The 24,762-nt window shown below is 42.7% G+C and overlaps 1 protein-coding gene across 2 annotated transcripts in view; it reads left to right on the plus strand.

Annotated features, from left to right (window-relative positions):
• Positions 1 to 16,688: 16,688 nt before the first annotated feature.
• Positions 16,689 to 24,762, plus strand: part of Mindy4b (MINDY family member 4B) — a 33,423-nt gene continuing 25,349 nt past the window's right edge. Inside the window, exons 1-3 of one of the 2 annotated variants that reach the window (XM_021159072.2) lie at positions 16,689 to 16,795; positions 17,106 to 17,139; positions 18,795 to 18,962. In XM_021159072.2, the coding sequence (XP_021014731.2) occupies positions 16,689 to 16,795; positions 17,106 to 17,139; positions 18,795 to 18,962 (309 nt within the window). Of the gene's footprint in view, positions 16,806 to 17,105; positions 17,140 to 18,794; positions 18,963 to 24,762 lie in introns of both variants that reach the window. The other variant, XM_085835346.1, reaches the window with a different exon arrangement.

A 24,762-nucleotide genomic window follows, 5' to 3' on the forward strand; every position in this document is an offset into this window, starting at 1 on the left:
ACTGTAAGATGTTTTCCTTTAGTTGTTGTGGTCATGGTGGCTCTTGAGAGAAATAGAAACTCTAAGACATTGGATATTCTCATCAATTTTCCAATCATGCTCTTTCCAAATCAATGGCCACCCAGCTAATCCAGTGGCTAGAGCCCATTAATCATTGAACAATCACACATCTGGCCATTTCTCCTTCCAAATAAAAAGTATGACCATGTATACTGCCCAAAGTTCTGCCCACTGTCAAAGGTTCCCTTCACTAGTATCTTTCAGAGTTGTCTTGGAAAGTGTTTGTAATACTACAGTTGTCCACTTTTGGTTGATGCCTGCATAACATGCAGAACCATGAGTAAACCAGGCCCTCGTCTTCTCTTCCTTATATAACAGATCATAGGGCATATCTCAAGAGACTATAAGTACATGTTTAGCAGGAGACATTGTAATGGGAGATGAAACATTTGGACAACTTCTTCATGTAACTTGTTTGTGCCTTCAGGACTTCATTTGCAAATACATTGCTTCTGTGGATCATGGGTGGAATAACAGCCATCTCATGGTGGACAGCTCAGCTCAAGTCACTCGGTAACTTGGTGGCCCATTTTCAAACATCCAGTTTCCAAGGCCCAATAATAGAACAAATTCTGTCTCTCAAAGGGAAAACAGTTATCTGCAGATGATAAAGAGCCTTGCTCCAAAATCCCAAAGGTCTCTTCTGTGAATCAACCAGAGGAGCCTGCCTAAGGCTTCAAACAGCAGCCCTATCTGCCACTGATACCTCATGTACTATCAGGTCTGCTGAATCATATAGTCCACGCAGTAGAGCATCCTGAAGAGCAGCCTGGACCTGTTGAAGAGTCTTCCTCTATTCCAGGCTGACACAAAGCTACCAGATTTCCAAGTCACTTAGTAAATGGACTGAAATGACACCAGGAATGTGCTGTCTCCAGGATCCAAATAGACCCACTCGGCATTGTGCTTCTTTCTTGGTGGTGGGAGGGACCAGGGCAATAAATTATCCTTTACCTTAGAAGGAATATCTCTGCATGCCCCACACTACTGGACTCCTAAGTAATTTCACTGAGGTAGAAGGCATCTGAATTTTGGTTGAATTTATTTTCCATTCTCTGATGCACATATGTGTTGCCAATGAATACCAAATGAGTGATGCCTCCCACTCACTTGGTTCAATCAGCATAATGTCGTCCATATAGTGAAACAATGAGATATTCTGTGGGAAAAACAATCGAGATTCCTCTAAGTTATGACACATGGCTGGAGAGTTAATCTATCGTTGAGGTAACACTTTAAAGGGATTGATGGCCTTGGAACCTGGAAGCAAATTACTTCTGGCAATCTTTATGGACAGATACCAAGTAAAAGGCATTTACTAGATCAATAGCTGCATACCATGTATCAGAAGATGTGTAATCTGCTCCAGTAAGGACACCACCTCTAGTACAGTAGCTGTGATCACAGTCACTCGCTGATTGAGTTTCAAGAGTCATCTGACATTCTCCATGATCCACCCCTGTATTTTTCAACTCCTTGAGGGTGGCACTAATTTCTACAGTTCCTCCTCCAGAGAAATGATACTGGTTTTGATTCACTATTTTCCCTGGCAGAAGCAACTCTAATGGTTCCCATTTAGCCCTTTCAACCAAAATAGCCCTCACTCCATAGGTCAGGGAATTCTAAGTATATCTATCCCACTTATGCATTCTGGGACTGGAGAAATAACCACAGGATGAGATCCAGGATCCACTGGACCACTCTGAATCAAACTTCAGACAAACTCCATTAATCCCCCAATTTCTACAAGCCAAAATGTTTCTTGGGATTTCCCCCAAGCAGCATTAATTCAAAACTAGTATCCAGTAGACCCTGAAAAGTCTGACTGTTTCCTTTTCTACAGTGTACAATCGCTCCTGTAAAAGGCTGTGGGTTCCTGTGGGAAAAGAATAGAGAAAGACTAACAGTAAAACTCTTCGGTATTTTATCAAGGTCCTTCCTCAGGGTAACCTGGCCACCCCTTCACTCAAGGGGTTCTGGGTCTGTGAACTGTCTCATGACTGGAAATTGGTTCATGATCTAAAAGTTTTTTTCTCTTTTTTCTTTTTCTTTTTCTTTTTCTTTTCTTTCTTTTTTTTGGCACAATTCAATACAACTTTTCTTTCATTATTTTGAGCAAATTTTAGCAGGCATCTTACCTACTTCATGAGTGGAAACACCATCTTTGATTAGCCAGTACCAAAGGTCCACACAAGTCATACCACAATAAAATTCACTTTGCCTGTGCTGACCATTATGGGTCAGGTCTCTGTGGACTTTGCTTTGTCTATGCTGCCCAGTATAAGTACAATCATCTTGCCTTTGGTGATTCAATGCTGCCACCTGGCTCCTGCTATTTTGGGGACTAATTAAACCCACTGCTTTTAATTTATCCAACCAAACAGCAGCTTCTCCTACCATAAGGTCTGGCACAAGGCAAAGGGTGACCACAAAGCCTTTCAAATGTGCCTGTGCTCTTTTCACAAGTGTGCGTCTTATAGGATGAGTGAAGAGCATGTCTTCTGGGCCTTCTCAATGTTCAGGGTTATATTTTACACAGTCTACCCACTCTAGCATTGCAATTTCCCTGAGCCTTAAAATCCCTCTATCAACACTAATACAAGGGATATAAGGTATCGATGACTCCCTTACAGTAGGCTATCTTTTGACAAAAGCTTCAGTCAACTCTTCAAACAAACTTTTGACACCGTTTTTTAACTGTGTGAACTTCCATTTTAAACCTAATATCTCCATTCAGCAAACCTATATCAATAAATTCAATCTGATCTAGTTTTGTATTTCTTCCACCACTATCCTATACCCTACAGTTCATTCCCACACATAGTGTCTAGACTTCTCCTTGACTGAATTAGCAATCTCACTAAGCTCTTTAGTAGTATAACACACCCGTTCATGGACTACTTTCTACCTCCCCTCTAGGAGCCTGCTTTGCCTTAAATCTGATTATAAGTCTAAAGGTAACTATTGATGAATCCTGAAGAATATCAGTATTGTCTTACCCGGCATTTCCTTCAGAGAAACTCCCTGCTCATTTAGCAGAGAATGAAGAATTAACGTCCTCACTGAAAGATAGAAAAGGTAATTATTTCAGGGATTGGGATATATCTTCTGCTGGGGATGAAACGACTACTTTTTGCAGTGAGACCAACCCTTGAGAATCTGAGGGTTTGAAGTTCTCATCTTCAATAGGGTCCTCTTACATATCTCTATTCCCAAGTGAAAGGATTCCATTCTTTGCCAATTAATGTTGTTACTTTAACCACCAACCCCCTACAAGGATGGGACTTCAATTTTGCCTATTATCCAGCCAGCCTTATAATGAAGTTTGATTTTTCCCTGGCTTGAGCTCTGTGGCTGGTAGAGAGAAGATTCTCTCCCATGGTGCATTTGGAAACATTTAGACTGTTTATGTGTGTCTAGGACCTGTCAATTTCATCACTAACTTAATTGCTATCCTTTACCATATTCTGAGATTAGAAAAGTTGGTTAATTTTTATCACGGAGTTAATTACTTTCCTATGTCAATGTATCCAGAGATGCTAGGATCAGCCAACAGCATCATTCTCTTCCTGAATTTTCCACAAAATTGTCAAAAGTTTTATAGACAGAGTCACCAAATTGTTCCCCACTCACAACTGGTGAGTAAGGATTAACACAGGCATTTATCTTCTTAAATGTGTAAAACAGTTCACAGGGGGTTTTAGTGTTTGTTCTCTGAGCTCCCAGGAGAGGCTTCAGTAACTGGAGAGGCTCGGGAATCTGTAGGTGTTGGCAAATCAGAATGCCTATTGCAGATCCTTAAAAGATTCGTCCTCATATTTCTGTTGTTCTAGAACCACTTCTGGTACCAAAATCTGTATTAGTCAACAGTCTCTAGAGTATCAGAATTTATTGGATAGATAAATGATAGATAGATAGATAGATAGATAGATAGATAGATAGATAGATAGATAGATAGATAGATATTAGAATGATATTTAGGCTGTGGTCCAGGTAATCCAACACTGGCTGCTGATGTAAGAAGGTCTAAGGATCCAGTAATCTAGTTCATGAGGCCGGATGTCTCAGATTGCCTTCAGTATACAGTGAAATTCTGAAGAAGAAGTAGCTCTAATACCAGTGAAGAAACAGACTTGCTCATGAGGCAAGAACAAGCATGCAAAGAACAAAATATTCCTTATTCCAGGTCCCTATATAAGCTTCCAGCAGAAGACATGGCCCAGATGAGTTAAAGGTGTATCTTCCCACCTCAACACACTTAGATTTAAAGGTGTGCCTTCATACCCCAAAGACCCAGATTAGATGTGGACCTTCAAATTTCAAATTAAACAAAAATCCCTCCCAAGTATGCCCCTCCATTTTGGAGTTTTAATTAGTTCCAGATACAGTCAAGTTGACAACCAAGAATAGCCATCACACCTGGCTTCTATAGGATGTGCACACAGAGAACAAGCATAGAGGCCTTTCATGGCTCTTAATAGCCCCTCCTAACAGAGAATGAACCCATGCCCTCTCCCTCAAGTCCCTCCCATTTTATTCTCGAAGTTTCTCAGTCCCTATGGGCCCTCAGAAATAAGTCTGTTATTCCAGTGTCTATATCAGCACATCTCATAGCTCACAGCCAACCTTAGACCTCAGTGAGAAACTACATAACCACAACAGAGGAACTGTTCCCAGGGAATGCTGTGCCCCCTCCCCATTCGAAAGTGCTGAGACCTGTGGTAGGGTGGAGTCAGGGAGGAGAAGAGCCCTCTTGGCACTGAGGTACTTTCTGGCCAATGTCCTAACCAGCCATTTTGTGTCTCAGACGCCACATGTTTTTGTACAGCCTCTCACTACAAGTCCCTGTTTTCTCTTCTCCATATACAGGTGTCAATATTCAGACAAGAAGGAGAAGCCTCAGTCTTAGGAGTTTTCATTTCTATCTGCTTAATGCATCTAGAAAGCTCTTCAGCCCCTATTCTGTGTAGTTAGGAATCAGTCTGTGACTGAATTCTCCACAATATACAAGATGATTCCCTGTCACAGTTGGCAGAGCTAATGATGCCTCGATAAAGTCTACCAGATGGTGTGTGCTTCCTCTGGGGCATTTGTTTCTGCCACACAGTGATGAGCAGTGGTGCCAAGTCTGCCCTACCTGGGCAATCTCAGGTCTGTGATACTTGGGCTCTGTCCCTATTCCCCCAAGATGAGCAAAGCAACATGAAGATAGACCCCAAGCCTCTATTCCCTACCTTTTGTAATCTTCCATCCTACGCTTTCCTTTCTGCTTTAAGAGTGCCACATTTCACTTTTCATTAATAACAGTAAGGCTTATTTGCTATTTTTAAAATGGCTACTTTGAACTTGGAAGTTTCTGTGTGAGACATTTTGGGACTTTCTAAATCTGTCCACTGCCCAGATAGTTCAAAGTTCTTATTCTGTGAATTGCAGGCACTTCGGACCAATGACTCCTTTCAGTTGAGGCATGGCCCCCCACCCCCCAAACCATTCAATGTAGAGAAGGCAGTGCTGATGGAGTGAGCTGGTGGAGCCAAAGCAACATGGATGTGAGCACCTAGAGAAGCGTTCAGCATCCTAGTGGAAGCTAACTCTGGGAGCATACAAGCATAGACACTGGGGAAGGTCTTACGTGCTTGGAGTTCATCCAGCAGATCACTGGGCAGAAATGATTCATCAGATCTGCATTACCAAACAGCATGTTGGGGCCCAACAGAGAAAGGACTGAAAACTAGCCAAACCGTAAGAAAACTTCATAGAAATATACTCAGGAGATAATGAGACTGACCTAGGCAGGGTAAGAGTAAAGAACACAGATGGAAGGCTAACTGGCCCATTAATTGTCCTGCTAGTTTCAGCAAGGATCTGGTGGGAATTTTTCTATTGTTCTATAGAGAAACAACCCCTGTGTTACAAGACAGGGGAGACAAGGAGCCAGAACAGAAGCCTTAGAGTCAAGGCTCAAAGAAAGGCCATCAGAGGTTCCATACTCAGGGCTAAATGTGTGAGTGTATCTTGGAAATCAAGAAGCAGACATGTGAACATAGAGAAGGTGTGTCCTCTGCCTGCAAATCTAGCACAGAAGAGCTCACCTGCCACTGTACCCAGCATGGCAAGGGAAGTCATGTTTGCACACACAAGCACACAGACACAAAAGCAAAGGGTTATAATGCAGATAGAGATGCCTCAAATGATAGAAAGAGGAGAGACAAAAGGTGGACCCTTTCTTCAGAAAGCCCATCTCCTCCCCCCAATCATAATACACAGAATTCCTTTATCAAGACAAAATACATTTCATTGCATGATTAGAAATAATTATGTAATTACTCCATAGTCACATTGGTAAAAAAAAAAAATACATCTATAAAATTTCCCCCTCAGTGTCAATGATTGCTGGGAAGGCCTCTGTTTTTCCTATTTTATTTTCATTTGTATGTATATGTGTGCACCGGGAGCTGGAGTTGCAGGTGGTTGTAAGTTCCTGGTAATTGAACTCTGGTCCTCTATAGTAACAGCAAGTGCTTTCAACCTCTGAGCCAGCCCTCCAGCTCCCTTCTGGAGCCTTTCCTAGTGGATAACCCTGACTGCTGCCAGAACATGGAAAGTAAGAAATCATGATTGATGCTTTACCTCGAGCATGTGGAAGGGGCATGGATTTGTAAGTCCAAGCTGATGCTGCAGCTTCTCCTCCTCCTCCTCTTTCTCCTCTTCCTCACCCCCTTCCTCTTCCTCCTTTTCTCCTTCCTCACTGTTAATAATACAATTACTTAGTTAAGTTTCTTTTTTATATAATTTATTCTTATTTTATGTTCATTGGTATTTTTCCTGCCTGTATGAAAGTGTCAGAAGCCCCAGAACTGGAGTTACAGACAGGTGTGAGCTTCCATGTGGCTGCTGGAAACTGAACCCTGGTCCCGTGGAAGAGCAGCCAGTGCAGATGAGCCATCTCTCCAGCCCTCTCAGTGAAGGCCCTTATAAGAGAGATTGTATATTCAGAGCCTAAGGCAAGAAGACCCCAAGGTCAGACTGGACTGCATAGTGAGTTTCATAACATCGATATCCTGTCTCAACGAGGGAGAGGGGAAATGAGAAGGAGGAGGTGACAAAAGAAAGTAGAAAGGACAGAGAGAGGGGGAGAGGGGAAATAGAATTTCTAGAACCCAGAGTTGAGGTAATTCCTGCAGGCCTTAGGCAGTGATGGTACCACCACTACCACCACCACCACCATCGTCATCTGACCCTGGAGTCTAAATACTTCAGTTCCCTAAAGAAACATCTAGCATGCTCACAACAGGCTTCCACATCTGGATCAGGTAGGTCTGAATGAGTTAGGATCTGAAGCTTGTACCAGCTGCTGGAGAGTCCATCAGTGCAAGGGGCAGTGTGACCACCTTCCGGCCACATGCAGTACAGCACACCTCCTCCATGCTCCCGTTACTTCCACTGCTTGATGCTCTACCCTTCATTGAGCCCAAGCCCTCTTCTCCATGATTCCAGCAGGATCTTCAAAACTGTGCTTTAAGATGGGTTAAGCAACTTGTTCTGTGAGGCAATAAAGCCTTCTACGAGGGGAGGAAGATGAGGCTTACCATGGTCACAGCTGTACTAAAGATGGCTGGACTTAAGAAAGAATTGTGACTGTTGGACTGTGGTCTCGGAGAGGGTGGAGGATCAAGTAAGGTACAGGAAGAGTCAATGAGAAGACAACTGAGTCAGAACCACCAGGACCTGATGAGCTGTGGTCACTGGACCCATGAACCAGGCCATTGACAAGAAGGTGGGAAGAAGGGGGCAGGAAGTAGAGCACAAAACAGCAGGAGAGGAAAAGGCAAGAAAAAAGGCTCAGACCTGAAGGAAGCACCTAGAGTCTGTAATAGGCACTTAAGACATTTGTGAAAGGAGCTGGTTAAGATCCCTCAGTGTCTACCCTTCCCTTTCTGGATAGTAATAACATTCTGAGCAAAACAGATGGCTGCTCCACTAGGCTGGGTTTCCGACCTCCCTTGACACTAGTGGTGGCATGATTCTGGCCTATGGAATGTGAGCAGACATGCCGTATGCAAATTCTGTGTCAAGCTCTTGAGGTATATACCCTTCCTTCTTTTCCCTTTTATCTGCACTGCAATGTAGAGCTAACAGCAGGAGACCAACAGGATTATTTGTGGCAAATTCTAGACATCATATATTTTATCCATAAACATTTTAATTACCCAGAACTCTTTTTAAAATTATGATCACAATACCAATATCACACATGGAAAAAATAATACTTTTTTATTGACAAACATGCAGTGCTTAATTTCCCCTAATTGAGGTGGTTTTTTTTTTTTCAAATGTACTCAATACATTACAAGTAGCTGCCATGTATCTTTGTCATGGAGTGACTTGGAATTTTCTGGAAGGAGTCTCAAGCCTCCAGTGTGCTTCAGTTGTATATCTGGGGATCTCTCCACCACACAAGGGTACCCTAATTCCAGAAGTGATGCAGCCCCTGACTCTCAGGGAAAGCTTGGGCATCTTCAGCCTGTCTGAGGCCTGGAGTAGCACTGAGCAGGGAAGCCTGGATTCAGCATCCAGGCTTTTCCCTGACCATCACACATCCTAGTCCTTTTCAGGACCTGCCAGAATAATAGAGACACTCCACCACTGTCCCTGGCCCAGGTCACCAAGAGCCTGGCATCTTTTCTAAAGTAGACAATAAGTTGTGATGAGAATTAGGCAATTTGTAACGTGGAGCTGCAAGAATCCAGTTCTATCCAGTTCTGGAGTCAGCAAAATTTCTAGATGGGATCAAATAGAAAATAGGCTAGGCTTGGCAGGCCCTATGGTTTCGGTCACCACTCTTCAATCCTGCTATTGTGTGCAAAAGCGCTCACAGTACAGAAACCCAGAGTGTGTCTGTGTTCCAATAAAACTGTATTTACACAAATTTTCAGTTATAAAGTATTATGTTGCTATACAGTATGTAATTGTATTATCTTACCTTCTGTAATAGTATACTCTGTAGTATAATATGAAATACTGCAATATTTCACGTAATAGCTTTTCTTATCTCAGTTTTTCAATCATATAAACACATAAAAATCTGGCAGACATAGTGGCCTGTACTCACCACCTTGGCACTTAGGAGACTGAGGCAGGAAACCAGCTTGGGCTACACAGGAAAACATTGTCTCAAAAAATCAAAATAGCAATAATTTTTTTTGTTTGTTTGTTTGTTTTTAAGATTTATTTATTTATTTAATGTAAGTACACTGTAGCTGTCTTCAGACAGCTACCGGAAGATGGCATCAGATCTCATTACAGGTGGTTGTGAGCCACCATGTGGTTGCTGGGATTTGAACTTCCGACATTTGGAAGAGCAGTCGGGTGCTCTTACCCACTGAGCCATCTCACCAGCCCAGCAATAATTTAAAAACAAATTAAGATACAAAAATCACTCTTGAATTGTAAGATATATAAAAAACAGATAGAAGAATAAATTTGGACCGTGGACTATAGTTCGCCAGTCATTAATGTACCCCAATCACGTCATCTCACTAATGAGCATTAAACTGAAGCCCAGAAAGGTGAATTAATGCATCCAAAGTTTCAGAGCAGTTCAGATTAGAGCCCATCTTCATTCTTTAAAAGCTTGTTTGCTATTCAAAATGTATATATTTAAGAATTATTCGAAAAGCCAAGGGCAAGAACCCAAGCTCACACAGCACCATGCATGTCCAGTGACAACAGAGAACCTGACTACAGTGCCTGTCTCCTAGTAACCATAGCCTCTGATGAAAGAGCACTCTGATTTGTTATTTATAACTTATAAATAACAGGAGAGAGGGTGAGGGACTCGATACATTAAGTTACCAGAGCCAGGGAAGTCCTGATCTACAACCTGAGGATAGACACGACCTTGCCGTTGTGTTGTTCCCAATACTATCAAGAGTCACATAAGCAGTTACCACTGACTAGACACACATGGCAGATGGTGTAAGAGGGAAAAGACGAGGCGGCCTCCCACTGCCTATATGAAGATTCCAAGATGCTTGCTGCACCTCATTTCTTATTGGGCACGTCGGCTAGGCTGCCTCCCTTTCTGGTTTTGTTATCAATATGTGAGGCTTCTGGATCCTAGAATTACACACCTGATTAATTCTGTTGCCTCTGGAGGAACTCTCTGGATTCCAAAGAAAATGGAACATTTTTACGTGTCTGCCTAGATGCTAGGGTGCCCAGAGTGTGGCTGCTCAGGAGACATAGAACACAGACAGTAACAGGGTCCCCAGTCTGTTTCTCCAGGTGGAAAACAATGGCGTCTAGAACAATTGCTGTGTTTCCCCGTCTCCTGTGTACCCAGGTACAGCTGGCATACACAGCCCGAAGTTAGGACTGGGGATCCTCTGACCATGTTTCCCTACCGGGTGTCCACATGGCAGGCAGGAAGGGGAAGGCAGAACCCAGGGTAGAAGCTGGCTTGATTCTGAGTGCCAAGAATACAGAGCGGCTGGAAGAGAGCAAGCCTGGAGGGAACAGACACCTGTATCAAGGGCTCACAGGCAGGGATTCGTGATCTCAGTAGTAGAGTTAGGCAGGGAGTTGTTCCCACTTCTACCATTCTCAATTTTGAGATTCATGAGTTTTGTGCTCACTCAACCCTGCCAGTTCCTCTGTCTGGCGGCACAGTCCACTTGAGCCACAGGATGTCATGACTATGATGATCTGTACTTCGCTAACACGAAGACAAATATATAAAAACTCCCACTAAGACAGTTGGGCTTCAGGACTTGTGTTCTAACTGCTGGTGTTGGATCCTCTACGATAACACTTGGAGTACCAAAGGACAGCTTATCCATATGGGCATCCTGGTATTCAGGAAACTACAGGAGACACTCAGCACTGGCATAAGATAGGCTTTGGATCTGGGGATTTTGCGTCGCTGTCAATTGATGTAAGAGCTCTGAGCATGTGTACAATAGGTGAAACTGAGCCAGGATGGCAGGCTAAGTGTATTAGATACATTTTTCTGTTCACTACAGTGCTTGGGTTGAACCCAGGGTTGAAAGTGAACTCTCCAGGTGAGGTGTGTGTATTTGAATACTTGGTCCCCAGCTAAGGGTGCAGTTTTGTCGATTGTGGAACTTTTAGATACTTGGCCTAGCACACAGACAGTAAGCCTCTGTGAGTGTTTATAGCCTGGCTCTGCTTTTGATCTTCAAGTCTGAATTCCCTCTACCAAGATGTGAACAAGCTAGTCCACAAACTTCTGCTACAGAAGATCCAACCGGGTCCGTCCCTATGCCTTCTCTACCAAGAGGCTGTGACCCATGTTAGCCATCATGCCTTCTCTGCCATGAAACTGTAATCCAAAATAAATATTCCCTTTAAGTTGCTTCCGATTGGTATTTTGTTATAGTAAAAAGAAAAAGACCTGGCACACAGACAACCTCCTCACCATTGAGCCACAACTCACTCTCCATGTGTGACTTTCAACATTTTCAAACCACCTGTAATCGTTACCCATAATTTGACCTATTAGCTCTAAAACAATGGTCCCAAAGAAACCTTGGTAATTTGACAGAATAGGTCACAGAACTCAGAAAGCCTCTTAACTATATTTATCATAAAATATGCAAATAAGCAACGAGATGAAGACATTCATCAGGGGGAGGTCTGGACAGGTCCCAAGGGCAGAAGTCTGTGTCCCCACGGACCAGGCATGCCTCCCTTTTCGTGCTTGGACACAATTATCATCTGAGAAGCTCTCTGAATCCTATTGCCCAGGAATATTTTTACACTGACATTACTGACAAATTGAGCCATTAGCCTTGGTGAGGAACTAAATATTCAACCTCTTTTCACTCCACAGAAGTCAGAGGTTTCATTTGAAAGCTCCACACTCCCAAACAAGGCTTAGTCTTCCTAGGAATTGGCCTCTACCGTGAAGCTGCCAGTTTGGAGGGAAGGATCATCTATTTCCCTTATTATTCAGGAGTTCCCAAGTTTTTAGGACTCAGGTGCAAAAAAAAAAAAAAAAAAAAAAAAAACCCAACATGCATTCTCCATGTGCCGTCCTAGTTTTTAAGGCCTGTGAAATAATCACCGAGACCCACAGCCATTATTAATTGGCCACCAATTGCTGAGGGTCTGAGTCCACTTCCTCTCTCAGGACTTTGAAGTTCCTGGCCTGTCCCAGACACTTGCTGCCACTCTGAAAATAATACATGTATAGTAAATAAGTAAATCATAAATATATATAAAAAATAAGGGGGAGCTTTAACATGTAAAAAATGAGAAGACACTGACTAAAAGTTAGAAATTTGGCGAGTCACAGTCATTAGGATTCTATTACATGTATCAGTGGGAGCATGGGAAACAAAGTAGGAGAGTGAATAACTTCTCTATGGTTACATTGTTAGAAGAGCAGAAATCTGACCCTGGGCCTGACCCCATCGTCCTCCTTCTCACTACACAACCAAAGAACAAAGGGAAAATACACAGCCATCTCCTGGGGGATGTGGATTAGCAGAGCTGTGATAGGAAGGAACATAGCCAGTTCCATGTCAGAAAGTAGATCTAGAGAAAGTGAATAATGAGGTCTATGGGATTTAACCCTATCCTAAAGAAGTCTTTCCAGAGGCAAGGTGATTTAAACACTAACAAGACTTTCAAAATAAAAACAAGAGCCTCTAAAATTCTGCTTCTCTGCTGATGAAATGTTACATGAAGACAACAGAAAAGAAAAAGAAAAGTTTGGGGTAATTTTACAAGCTAATGAAAACGCTTGTGCAAGTCCAAGGCTTACAAACGTCACTTTTAAGATTGAACCAAGTAAATGATTGTCGTGACAATCATTGCTTTCCAAAGGAGCAGAGCGAATCTTGATCCCATGACATCCTCACACGACATCCTCACACATTCCACTTCCACACTTGGAATCCACACTAGCTTTTCTCCTGGTTGGAATTATCCTGTATTCAAATTCTTGTGGTTGAATATGCTATATTCAAATTACCGACACTTCTCCATTGCATCAAAAGCAGTCTTGGGACAGGAGCACTGGGTGACTGTATGCTGTGGGCTAGGGAAAAAGATACAAAATATAGAAAATGGAAACATAGTCCTGTGTCTTCCAAGGCCCCAGCCCTCCAGCTGGGTCCAGGACCTCATAATCTTTTCTTCTCTTTTCACTTCACTTTTTATATCCAACCCTTCCATTCTAGGTCTTTTTTTTTTCAAAAACAATTTTATTAGATATTTTCTATATTTACATTTCAAATGTGATCCCAAAAGTCCCCTAGACCCTCCCCCCGCCCTGCTCCCCAACCCACTGCTCCCGCTTCCTGGCCCTGGCATTCCCCTGTACTGGGGCATATGATCTTCGCAAGACCAAGGGCTTCTCCTCCCAATGATGGCCGGCTAGGCCATCTTCTGCTACATATGCAGCTATAGACACGAGCTCTGGGGATACTGGTTAGTTTATATTGTTGTTCCACCTATAGGGTTGCAGACCCCTTCAGTTCCTTGGGTACTTTCTCTAGCTCCTCCATTGGGGGCCCTGTGTTCCATTCTATAAATGACTGTGAGCATCCACTTCTGTATTTGCCAGGCACTGGCATATAGCCTCACAAGAGACAGCTATACCAGGGTCCTGTCAGCAAAATCTTGCTGGCATAAGCAATAGTGTCTGGGTTTGGTGGCTGTTTATGGGGTAGATCCACAGGTGGGGCAGTCTCTGGATGGTCCTTCCTTCTGTCTCAGCTCCAAACTTTGTCTCTGTAACTCCTTCCATGGGTATTTTATTCCCCATTCTAAGGAGAAACGAAGTATCCACACTTTGGTCTTCCTTCTTTTTGAGTTTCATGTGTTTTGCAAATTGTATCTTGGGTATTCTAAATTTCTGAGCTAATATCCACTTATCACTGAGTGCATCTCACGTGAGTTCTTTTGTGATTGGATTACCTCACTCAGGATGATATCCTCCAGATCCATCCATTTGCCTAAGAATTTCATAAATTCATTGTTTTTAATAGCTGAATAGTATACTCCATTGTGTAAATGTATCACATTTTCTGTATCCATTCCTCTGTTGAGGGGCATCTGGGTTCTTTCCAGCTTCTGGCTATTATAAATAAGGCTGCTATGAACATAGTGGAACATGTGTCCATATTACAAGCTGGAACATCTTCTGGGTATATATGCCCAGGGGAGGTATTGCTAGATCTTCCGGTAGTACTATGTCCAATTATCTGAGGAACCACCAGACTGATTTCCAGAGTGACTGTACAAGCTTGCAATTCCACCAGCAATGAGGAGTGTTCCTCTTTCACCACATCCTCAACAGCATCTGCTGTCACCTGAATTTTTGATCTTAGCCATTCTGACTGGTGTGAGGTGGAATCTCAGGGTTGTTTTGATTTGCATTTCCCTGATGATTAAGGATGTTGATCATTTTTTCAGGTGCTTCTCTGCCATTCAGTATTCCTCAGTTGAGATTCTTTGTTTAGCTCTGGACCCCATTTTTTAATGGAGTTATTTGATTTTCTGGAGTCCAGCTTCTGGAGTTCTTTGTATATATTGGATATTAGTCTCCTATCTGATTTAGGATTGGTAAAGATCTTTTCCCAATCTGTTGGTGGCCTCTTTGTCTTATTGGCAGTGTCTTTTGACTTTCTATGTCTTTTTACCAAATGCAGAAAAGACTTGCGGCTCTGCTGGATGTGGCTAAATCTCATGACTCACTGGTGTCCAGGACCAGCCCTTTCCACCTGTAGGGTCCTTGCCAGCACCTAACTGAAAAGGAAAAAGAAAAGTTGGGAAAGAAGTGAGAATCTGAACGAAGAATGATTGTGAATGGTGAGTGTGCTTCAATGGCCATTATCATTTAAGCAAGTCTTCGATTAAGTCTACAGTCTAAACGAGAAGATTTAACATGTTCATAGATTAGACATTTTAATAAAGATAGCAAATCATCCCTACTTCACAGATTAAAAAAAACACACACTTATACAAAAAGATTACATAATTTGTCCAAGGCAGCGAGTAGGAGGTTGAAGTAACACTCAGAGATAAGCAGCCTAAGCCCGGAGGCTCTGCAACCGACCTGGCTTTTCTCTTGTCCAGGCTCTGTGCAGCCTCACAGCCTTTCCTCTCTTTGCTTCCTACACCACAGAGGGCAAGGACATCTTATTCACCATGGCATCTGCCAGTGCCCCTCACGTGTACTGGTAACTAGTGTAATCATTGGGAATTATGTGTGTATCTTCAAAGCATTCTATGCAAGTTAGAAGTAAAACATAGCCCCAAACACACAGATTTAATAATGATGTTTAAGAAAAACAAACTTCTTAGCTATTCTTCACTTCTGGTTTTTTAAGTTTTTGAATAATTTAAATGGCAGCTCTAGTATTCATTTTTATGTGATTTTCTAAATAGGAATTTTGAGAACATTTCTCATTATTATATTAGTTGTGAACAAGAATTATGCAATTTCTTCTTTCATTTTTTCTTCTTTGTGGTAGGGGTAACAAATAAATATTAAACACCGATGCCACCATCACAACTGTAAAATTATAAAGAGGAAAGCAGGAAAACCTTTTATTTTTTTTTTGAAAGAAAATGTATGGTTGAAGAGGGGCAATAAGGAAGGATTTATTTATGCCTCTTAAGTTTATATCAGAATCCTAAATCAGGTAGACATTTACAGGACCTGCGAACATGAAATGGTTAACATCACCCAGAATTAGTCAAGGAAATAGTGCTAGAATGTTCCTAGGCTGCACTGTGGAAGTCTAGAGCTGCCTGTGCTTTTAGAGCCTTGACATGTTCCAAGGCTATGTATGTATCAGTCCTTTCAGCCCTGACCACACTGGTTACAATAAAACTAAGTGACCTCTTTGCATGCCTGGTATTTTTTGGGACTGATGTCCGGAAATGTCTTCAAGAAAATGATCTCCTAAAGAGGTTCCATTTTAACACTCAGTAGTCAGAAGAAGGAATAAAATGTTTACTGGTAACCCACGCTTGGCCTTTGCAGCAACAGCCAAAGTGGCGTGAAAATCTCATGATCACAACCACAGCTATTTTTTTTAATATGCCAATTGCTTACAATGCATTCAGCCAACAGGGAGAGATGTTACTCTCTAGATTTCTCCTAAAACAAATCAGACCAGTCCTTCCACATCTGTGCCAGGTTTCTGTGCACTAAAATCTGTTTATCTTCCTTTGCCTCTACATTTTTTTTTTATGTGATCAGGATGGTTTCAGCCCCAGGGTCTGTATTCTTGTGCTCCACAAACAATTTCCAGGAAATACCCTAGCTTCAGGAACAATCACCTGCACACAATCTCATCAGTTACATTATCTCCAATGATTTGATACAGGTAATTGAAATCCTTTTGTTTGAAAATCTATCTTAGATTAAATATTCATGGCACCTATGCAGTGGACAAAAACAAAAGCAAAAATGTACTCTATCTCCAATGAAAGTTTAATGGAATCTGCTCTGAGCAGCAACAGGGAGGCCCGAGCTCTGGGCTGCTGGGGACTACCATCAGCCTGGGCTCCAGGAAGCTCTCCTTCCCACTCCAGGCTGCTTCTCCCATCTGAACAGCCTCTTTCTTCCAAGTCCTCGAATTATCTAAATGGATCCAGAGGTCTCAGTCCAGGAGCAAAATCCTTTAGAGCTGGATTTAAATGAAATTACTAGGAAACTTTTATTTCTTGACCAGTGGAGGGGAGTCTTCAGGTAAGAATCACAAGTAAGACATCCTTGTCGCACTTCTCTAACGCAGAGATTCTCCGTGTTTTATGCTTAAGGGACAACCAAGTTACAGCTGCCCAGCATCTCATCAATTACAGTATCTCCAACGATTTGATGCTTTTATGCTTTAACTTCTATGCTCGCCTTGTGATAGTTTCCAGTATAGAGTTACATTTAAAATGCCTCCCACATATCTATTTGTTGACCGAGACTTTCCCTAGCAAGGCAGGGTCTGGCAAGGTGTGCGGATGTGAGGTTTAAACGGACTGAGTAATCTATTTAATGTTCTCTCTTTCGCTTATAGGTTGGGAAGCAGTCTCACAACTCCTCAGGTAATTGCTTTCTCAAAGCCAAAAATAGAGAGGGGCTTGTAGCTTAGGTAATTACTTTCTCTCTAGTTGCTTCTTGGAAAAGTCACGTTAAACAGCATAGTTTGCATTTATTCAATGCACATAACGTCACACAGGCACTGGCATTTATTGGGTGAAAATGTAAAGCTAGAAAACACATGGAAGATTTTTATTTCTCATTAAATTCTTCCCCTACTTTTAAGAGCTACTTTTCACCATTAAGCTCGCCATATTGCTACTGTTTTGGGGGGGGGAGTGATATTAGAATAGAAAGCTCCTATACTTGTAACACACAAAAGTTTGCGGTGACAACTAAATGTGGTCCCTAAAGAAAAGTAGCTTTGGAAACAGTTAGCTTTATAGGCTTCCGAAGGTTTGTTTGCCCTTATTGTTTTTAAATAAGGGAAATAAAATTATATTTGGGTGTTGAAAGGGCATTTTTCCAATCTCTCCTACAATGTAAAATGAAAGATGTTTGTAATCCATATACCCTGAAAATGTAAGAAGGTAATGATTTTGAATTTCAAGATGCACTTCAATCACAGAACCAACGCAGCACTAAGCGCTAAGATCGCATTTCCTGGCACTGATATATGTGATCGAGCAACTGATTGCTCATATTAACGACAGTGCTAAGCACCTTCCTCCCAGTCATGGGCGAGCAAAAGCCTTATATTTTGTAAACATCCTCTTAGCCACAGTCTAAATGGGAATCAGGGAGATAGTGTTTCTACGTTAGTTCTGGAAATATTAAATTTTGATAGTTACCTCAGGGGAGATAGGCCACTCAAAAGATAAGATAGTGTTTGAAAGAAAGAAGTAAATAAATGTCAAGTCCTGGTTTTACATTGGACGGGTAAGCCCACTGGTGGAAATTTTTTTTCCATTTGGGTTAGAAAACGTATCTCCTCCCATCTTCAGTCTGTGACTCAGATGCTGTGTTCATGAGATAAGAAAGCACCCTCACCTCCAGGAATTCAGAAAAACTAAGAAGGCAGCATCCTTCGTGGTCTAGCTACCTGTGGGGATGCTGTTTTCACAAGACTGAATAGGAATGGGCACACTGAAACAGTTGATCTTAAATAACACACAAATGCCAAAGCACCAGTGAAGAAATGTAAAAATAGATTTTTTTTTCCGTAAAAGGTGGGATGAGTGTTCTATGTTTCACACTCCCTTGAGGGGAAATATGACTCAGAAAGAATTAATGGGGGTGACCCAATTCTTTGATTGTCTGGTTAATAAGATAACGAGGATTACCTGGCCAAGACATGACTCATTCAACACTTATAAAATGTCATCCTAAAACAGGACATGGTAACATTTACATTTTATTTTTCTCTGAACATAATTTCAAGTCAAGGTCTTGATACCATTAATTATGTATCAAGTATCAATGTATGTATTATATTATGTATCAATGATATCGTAATTATGTATTATTTCATCTTCACAGCCCCATAAAATTTAGGAAAGTTCCCTTTAACACAGACATTTGGGTCCTTTCAGCTCTTTACTGCCGTTTATCACAGTTTTAGACATCTTTAAACGTGACACAACATTTTCTGAACACTGAAGACTTTTAAGAGAGGTCTTCACTAGCTGTTTTCCTTACTTGGGTGTGACATTTCATACAGAATCACGATGGCAGCCATATATCCCCTGAGGAGACTGGAGAAGGATCTGGAATGTTTCCGTCTCAAGGACAGGAACAGTTGCCATCCAGTACTGTCTGTTCTATTCCGAGACTCCCCGGCATCTCTTCAAAACTGCACAGTTTTCCTATCTCCCCAACAATAGCCACAGTAAGTACAACTTGTCAATTAAACATGAAGTGAAATGCTATCCCCTAGACAGCAAGACTGGGGTATCTGATCTCCTGTCCTGTGACAGTATTGCCGAACATGAGACTACAGATGGCTGCTGCAGGGTAAAAGGAGTATATAATTAAAATGACTTATTCATGGTACCTGTGAAGGACACTGGGGCTAGCTGTCTTTTCCTCACAGACTCTATCTATGTCTCTTTACTCCCTCATCCTGACAGTTATATTTGAGGGAGCATAGAAGATACATTCCAATGGTTTTTACTTAGCATACACTAGGACAGACCCTCTAAGTAGCAGATGGGTGAGTACTACAAATGTGTTTTTAAAAAAACAAAACAAAACAAAACAAAACAAAACAAAACAAAACAAACAATGTAGGTAAGAAAGGGCCCTGGTCAGGAGCAGACAGGGGGTGGGGAGATAGAGAAATTTGCTAGGCCTGACCTTAGAACTAGGCATTGATTTCAGAAAGGAAACAGTTTGGGGAGCTATCAATTAATATGTAGACATAAAAAGGACTTGACAGACCAGACGTGATGATACACATCTTTAATACCAGAACTTAGGAGGCAGGGGCAGGAGGATCTCTGGGAGTCTGAGGCCATGGTGAGTTCAGGACAACCTGCACTATGCAAAGGGTGCCTGTCACAAAAGAAACAAAAAACAAAAATTGACATTTGAGGCTCCAGGGTGATCTGGAAGCTTCTGGCCTCAGAGACCATTTATTGAATTCAAGTCTTGTCCCTGTTGAGAGTGAGGGTTAGAGCAGAGGCCTCCCACGGAGACAACAGAATTACCCTACCTGGCCAGGGCTAGAGGCAAGATCACTAGGCTGTCCTCCAACAGGGTCCTCTAAGCCATAATGACACTTGGACCTCTAAGACAATGCCCCACACTCTCTCCATCCTCCAAATGTCTGTGCCACACTCTAGAACCTCAGGGCTTACGGGTGAGAGTTAACAGTTCCTTCAAAGACGTGTGCACACGGACAGCTGCAAAGACCATCTAAAACACACAGCATCTGCTGTATGGCCAGACCCACCGCATACGTGAAGCACGTGTGTACTCTTCAGGTCCCACTTGAGAGCAGTGAGCAGAAACGAAACCCTTTTCTGGAAATGCTACATAGAACTAGCGTATGAAGTCTTCACTGGGCGTCTTGGCATCAAGCCTGGGCGTGTTTTCTGGTGGGCAGATCTATCTTCCTCTCAGCTTTTCTTTCTCTCCCTGGCTCACAGAAGAACAGGCAGGTGGCAAAGTTCTCATAAGGCTCAGGATGCCCACTGATGGCTGTGAAGCCTGAAACAGAGTCTCAACTTGTGCCTTACATCTCCAGTTAGCTGCTCCTCTAAGTAATGAATCCTAGTGTGTAAGCCTGGGAGTTCTATAGGACTCAGAGGTTATGAAGCCTATACCCAGCTATAGTTCAGAAGTTACAGCAATTGCAGGCTGCGTGTGACTAGTCCAAAACTCAAAATGCTCTACAGCCCAAAACGTTTTTGAGCATTGATATGGCAAAAAGAAAGTTCCTGACCTCATGTTGCAGTCAAAAAGCAGGCATACTAAATGTCATACCAACTACCTTTGTTCCTCTGTGTATTAGGCATGAGAATTATATATACTGTAACTAGCTTCATATTCATAATTGAGCCCTGTTCCCAGGGTATCTTAACACACACACACATATACATATATACACACACATACATGTGCACACCACACACACACACACGAGTATGTAACACATAATATTCCAAATTCTGAAATCCTTGACATCCCAACCATTCTGGATTCTGGTCAATCAGTTTCTATGTGCATTTTACTTCATAAGATAATGTTCTTACATCTGTAAGAAATTTCTATGTGTATTATTATTTTTTAATTTATATGTCTGAAAGATATATGTAAATTTCACCTTTTACGCGAAAAGGAGAGAACACTGTAATTCTATATTGATATTGCCTGCAAATACAGAGGTAAATTCCACACGGCTTCCTAGGCCATCCAGGGGGTGGGGGATGTGCAAGGAGACTAATGGAGAAAAAGCCTTTTTACATTTTGTACTCTGGCTTTTGAGCCACACAATGTACTGTCTATTTTTAAAAATACACACAAATTTTAAAAATAAAAAAGCACTCACAGATGTTTGAAAGCCTTGTGTTGGGGAGGCAGGAGCGCATACAAGTCTGAAAGCTCCTCTAACCAGCGATCACAAACAGAGGCCCTGCAGGGGAGCTCTCCCCACCCTCCCCAAGGCGCTTCTCTCCCTTTGGAAAAGGTTGTAAAACAAAAGGTTCAGAGCCGCGCAGTGGAAACAGAGTTGATGGAGTGTTAAGGAAATCCCAGAAGTAGAGAGAATTGATTTTTCTTTAAAAAATGAATTTGGACTTATTCCCATTATGTGGCCCAGATGTTAGTGTGTCCCTGAATAACAGCAGCATTCATTAAACACGCCTTGGGACTTCACCATGGAGCCTTGGGATTCCGAATGCTCCTGTTCTAGGGAGGAGTCTTGGAAGCTTGACCAGTTCTAATCAGCATTTCGACAGCGCAGCCGCCTGGCAAATTGTCAGAGCCTCTGACTCCAAACCCTCACTGAGTGTCTTGTGTGCCTCTGTAGCTCTTGATTCATGATGCCTTCTGACAGGGCACAGGCAGTCTTTTTGCTGAGAATCCCCTCAGGAAATGGGGGTTGGGTCCAGCAATCCTCCCACCAGCTCTATCCTCATCTCTCCCGTTTCCTACGGTGCCTTTTTCCTGCCTGACTTCTATAGCAGCCCCTGATGAAACAAGGACAGAGTATGACCACTGGGCTCTTAGCCAGTCCAATAGCCTTCCTTCCGCCCCTTCAGCCCCTGATCCCTGTCTGCTCCTACTTCCAGACCCTTCTCCTACACCTGGAACACATTCTGTTGGCCACTTATTAGCAACCAATAAACAAACTGATATAGCTGTAAAACTCCGGAGAAATATCATAAAAGAGTGACAGTAAGAGACAAACGTGGGCTCTGCTACAGGGACAGCAAGTGTGCTACTATTTGGGGGGTAAGGAGGCAGAGCCTGGTGTGCCAGCATGTGGTCTAGCTCATCAACAGGCCTCAGTGGAAGTTATTAATTCTCTGTCTCTGCACATGACTCTGAGGCATCTTAGGACTCAATAGTGAGATCTGTTATGAACCTGTTTTCTGTCTATGAACTTCAACTGTTGGGTTTCTATAAACAGGGCACCCCCTATTAATAGAGAAACCTTAACCCTGGCTTCTGCAGGGTTTGAGCAATGGGGATCCCTAAGATGAGACTGATGGGAAGGAAAACCGTCAGGAAGGGGTGAGGGTGTTCCTTTTCCTAGCTTAAGACCCACCGCCTCCCATCTAGATATCATAAATTGTGACTCCCTACTTGTGTTGTGTTGCGAGTAGCCCACCAGAGATGACCTCTCAGACACAGATTAGATCCAATTGAAAATCTTATTTCAGCCACCCCGGACCACACCCACATACTTGGGGATCTAGGTGTGATCTCAGGTGTCCAGAGCACAGGGTTTTGAAGGCAAACCCCACATCCTGGCATCTTGTTCAGCAGCTTCAGGAATCAGGTAGGGAGTTTTGCAAAAGCAAGCAGTATCTCAGAAGCTGAGAGGGTTAGGAGATTCCGCACAAACAGGCTAAGACAAGTTAATTCCACACCCTGACCTTTGGTTTTTAGAATAGAGTTGGCTAGTTCTCCATCAAGGAGATCAGATTCTAGTTAAACCTGAAATGCCCTCCGCAAGAATATAAAGTGGAGGAATTTTTGCATTGTCTTGCCCTGTCACAGTCGCTTGCCCACATGCTTGCAAATAGTCCTGTATTTATAACAAATCTCCTCTCTCCTGGCTCCATGTTCCATACTGCTATAATGATTGTGACAATGACAGTGGTCATCATTCACACAATGTGTATGCCACACATACACATTCAGACAGATTAAAGAGATCAAACATGATGAGGAGTGCTATGCTTGGCCCAGGGAGTGGCACAATTAGGAGGTGTGGCCTTGTTGGAGAAAGTGTGTCACAGTTGGGGTGGGCTTTGAGACCCTCCTTCTAGCCGCCTGAAAACAATCTGCTCCTAGCTTCCTTTCAATGAAGATGTAGAGCTCTCAGCTACTCCAGTACCATGCCTGCCTGGATACTGCCATGCTCCTGCCTTGATGAAAATGGACTGGACCTCTGAACCTGTTAAGCCAGCCCCAATTAAATGTTGTCCTTATAAGAGTTGCCTTGGTCATGGTGTCTCTTCACAGCAATGGAAACCCTAACTAACACAACTCTAAATTGGGCTTTATTGTGTTGAATAAGAATACCCATTACAATCGTCTCATACAGTCATTTGCATCTAGTTCCCAGGCTGCACAACACACAGATATCATTAAGTGTGTATCAGATTAATGTTATCATAAATTATATCTGACATGAAAATGAGCATTATGCATGTAAGATTAGCCATCTTTGTTATGCTGGCTGGGGTGGCTCTAGCTCTCTGCTCCAGAGTTCCTCGGAGGTGCAACTGGAGGGTGAGGCCAAGGTGAGGGTGGCAACTTGCAACAGCAACAGGACGGCTGCTTGGGCTTGCAGTTTTGAAGTTGAATTTGAATCCTAAGCCTTCTTAGTCTTAATTATTCGTGTTCATACATGGCTGTTCCTCCCCTCTTCTTGCTGACCTCTGGTATGGTCCCATCTGTGTTGGGACTTTCTCCCACACAACGTAGACAATTGCACACTGACAGGCAAGGATGGTGATATTCTGCATGTACCGAGCACTCACAATTCCCAAAGCTCCTTTCCATTCTTCTTCATCATCAACAGACATGATATGGGATGAGAAGAGCTGTCCCACTTCTCAATACAGAAGAATGGTCCCGTGGTCAGTAAGTTCAGAGTTAGTTGCAGCTTCTCAGGCCTTGGGTTGGAAGCTGTTAATTTCACAAGTTCGAGGAGAATTATGGCCCAAATCATAGCCAAATTAGTTAAAGCAGGCAATTAGTCAAAGCGAGCTTTTTAAATCTATGTACTCAGGCTGTCTCTCCTTAACTCAGACAGGGTTCAAGAGATCAGCACCAGACATAGATGAGATGAAGGTTTTTATAGTCCAGGGGTTCCAAACGGTGGATCTGGCAGGCAAATTGAGGATAACAAGTTGGTCATAACAATCTTCTGATACACACAGACATGGTGTCAAGGTGGCCATAACCACGGGCTGTCATAAAAACCTGCTGAAACAAAGACATGATTGCCATTCCTGGATCATGTAGTATGGAACCATTTGTAGTTAAGGTTGCAGGTGGGGCATAGTCCAATGCTTGAGAAGGAGAAGTTTAACCATAAACCGGAATGAAATGCCAACTCTAAGATGGCATTTAAGCCTAACACAGGGGCAGGATAATCAAAGTCTGTCTTCTGGGCTATTCAGACTCTGGCTGGGAAAATGCTTCTCACTGGTTGGCCATGCTTCTCCTGTGTACACTGTGGGCCCACGGCCTCTTTGCCACCGTGTACCCCTGGGTTTTATCTCCAGCCTCTGGGCATGCTTGCTGCTTTTCCTTGCCAGGTCCTGGCACTGAGGCCCAGCTCAGAGAGTTTTCTGACTACTCAGCTCTGGCTGCCAAGGAAATGCACACACTTCTAGTCTTCATAAAGATTAACTTCTCTTGAAGGTGGCCATATAGATGGAAGGAAATCAACTCCAGCTGTGAAAATAGGCTGGCATAGGGAAGAGCATACTAGGTTCCCCTAAACC

This window comes from Mus caroli, unplaced genomic scaffold (genome assembly GCF_978045245.1).
Source record: "Mus caroli unplaced genomic scaffold, Mus_caroli_1 scaffold_3, whole genome shotgun sequence".
Lineage (NCBI taxonomy): Eukaryota > Metazoa > Chordata > Mammalia > Rodentia > Muridae > Mus > Mus caroli.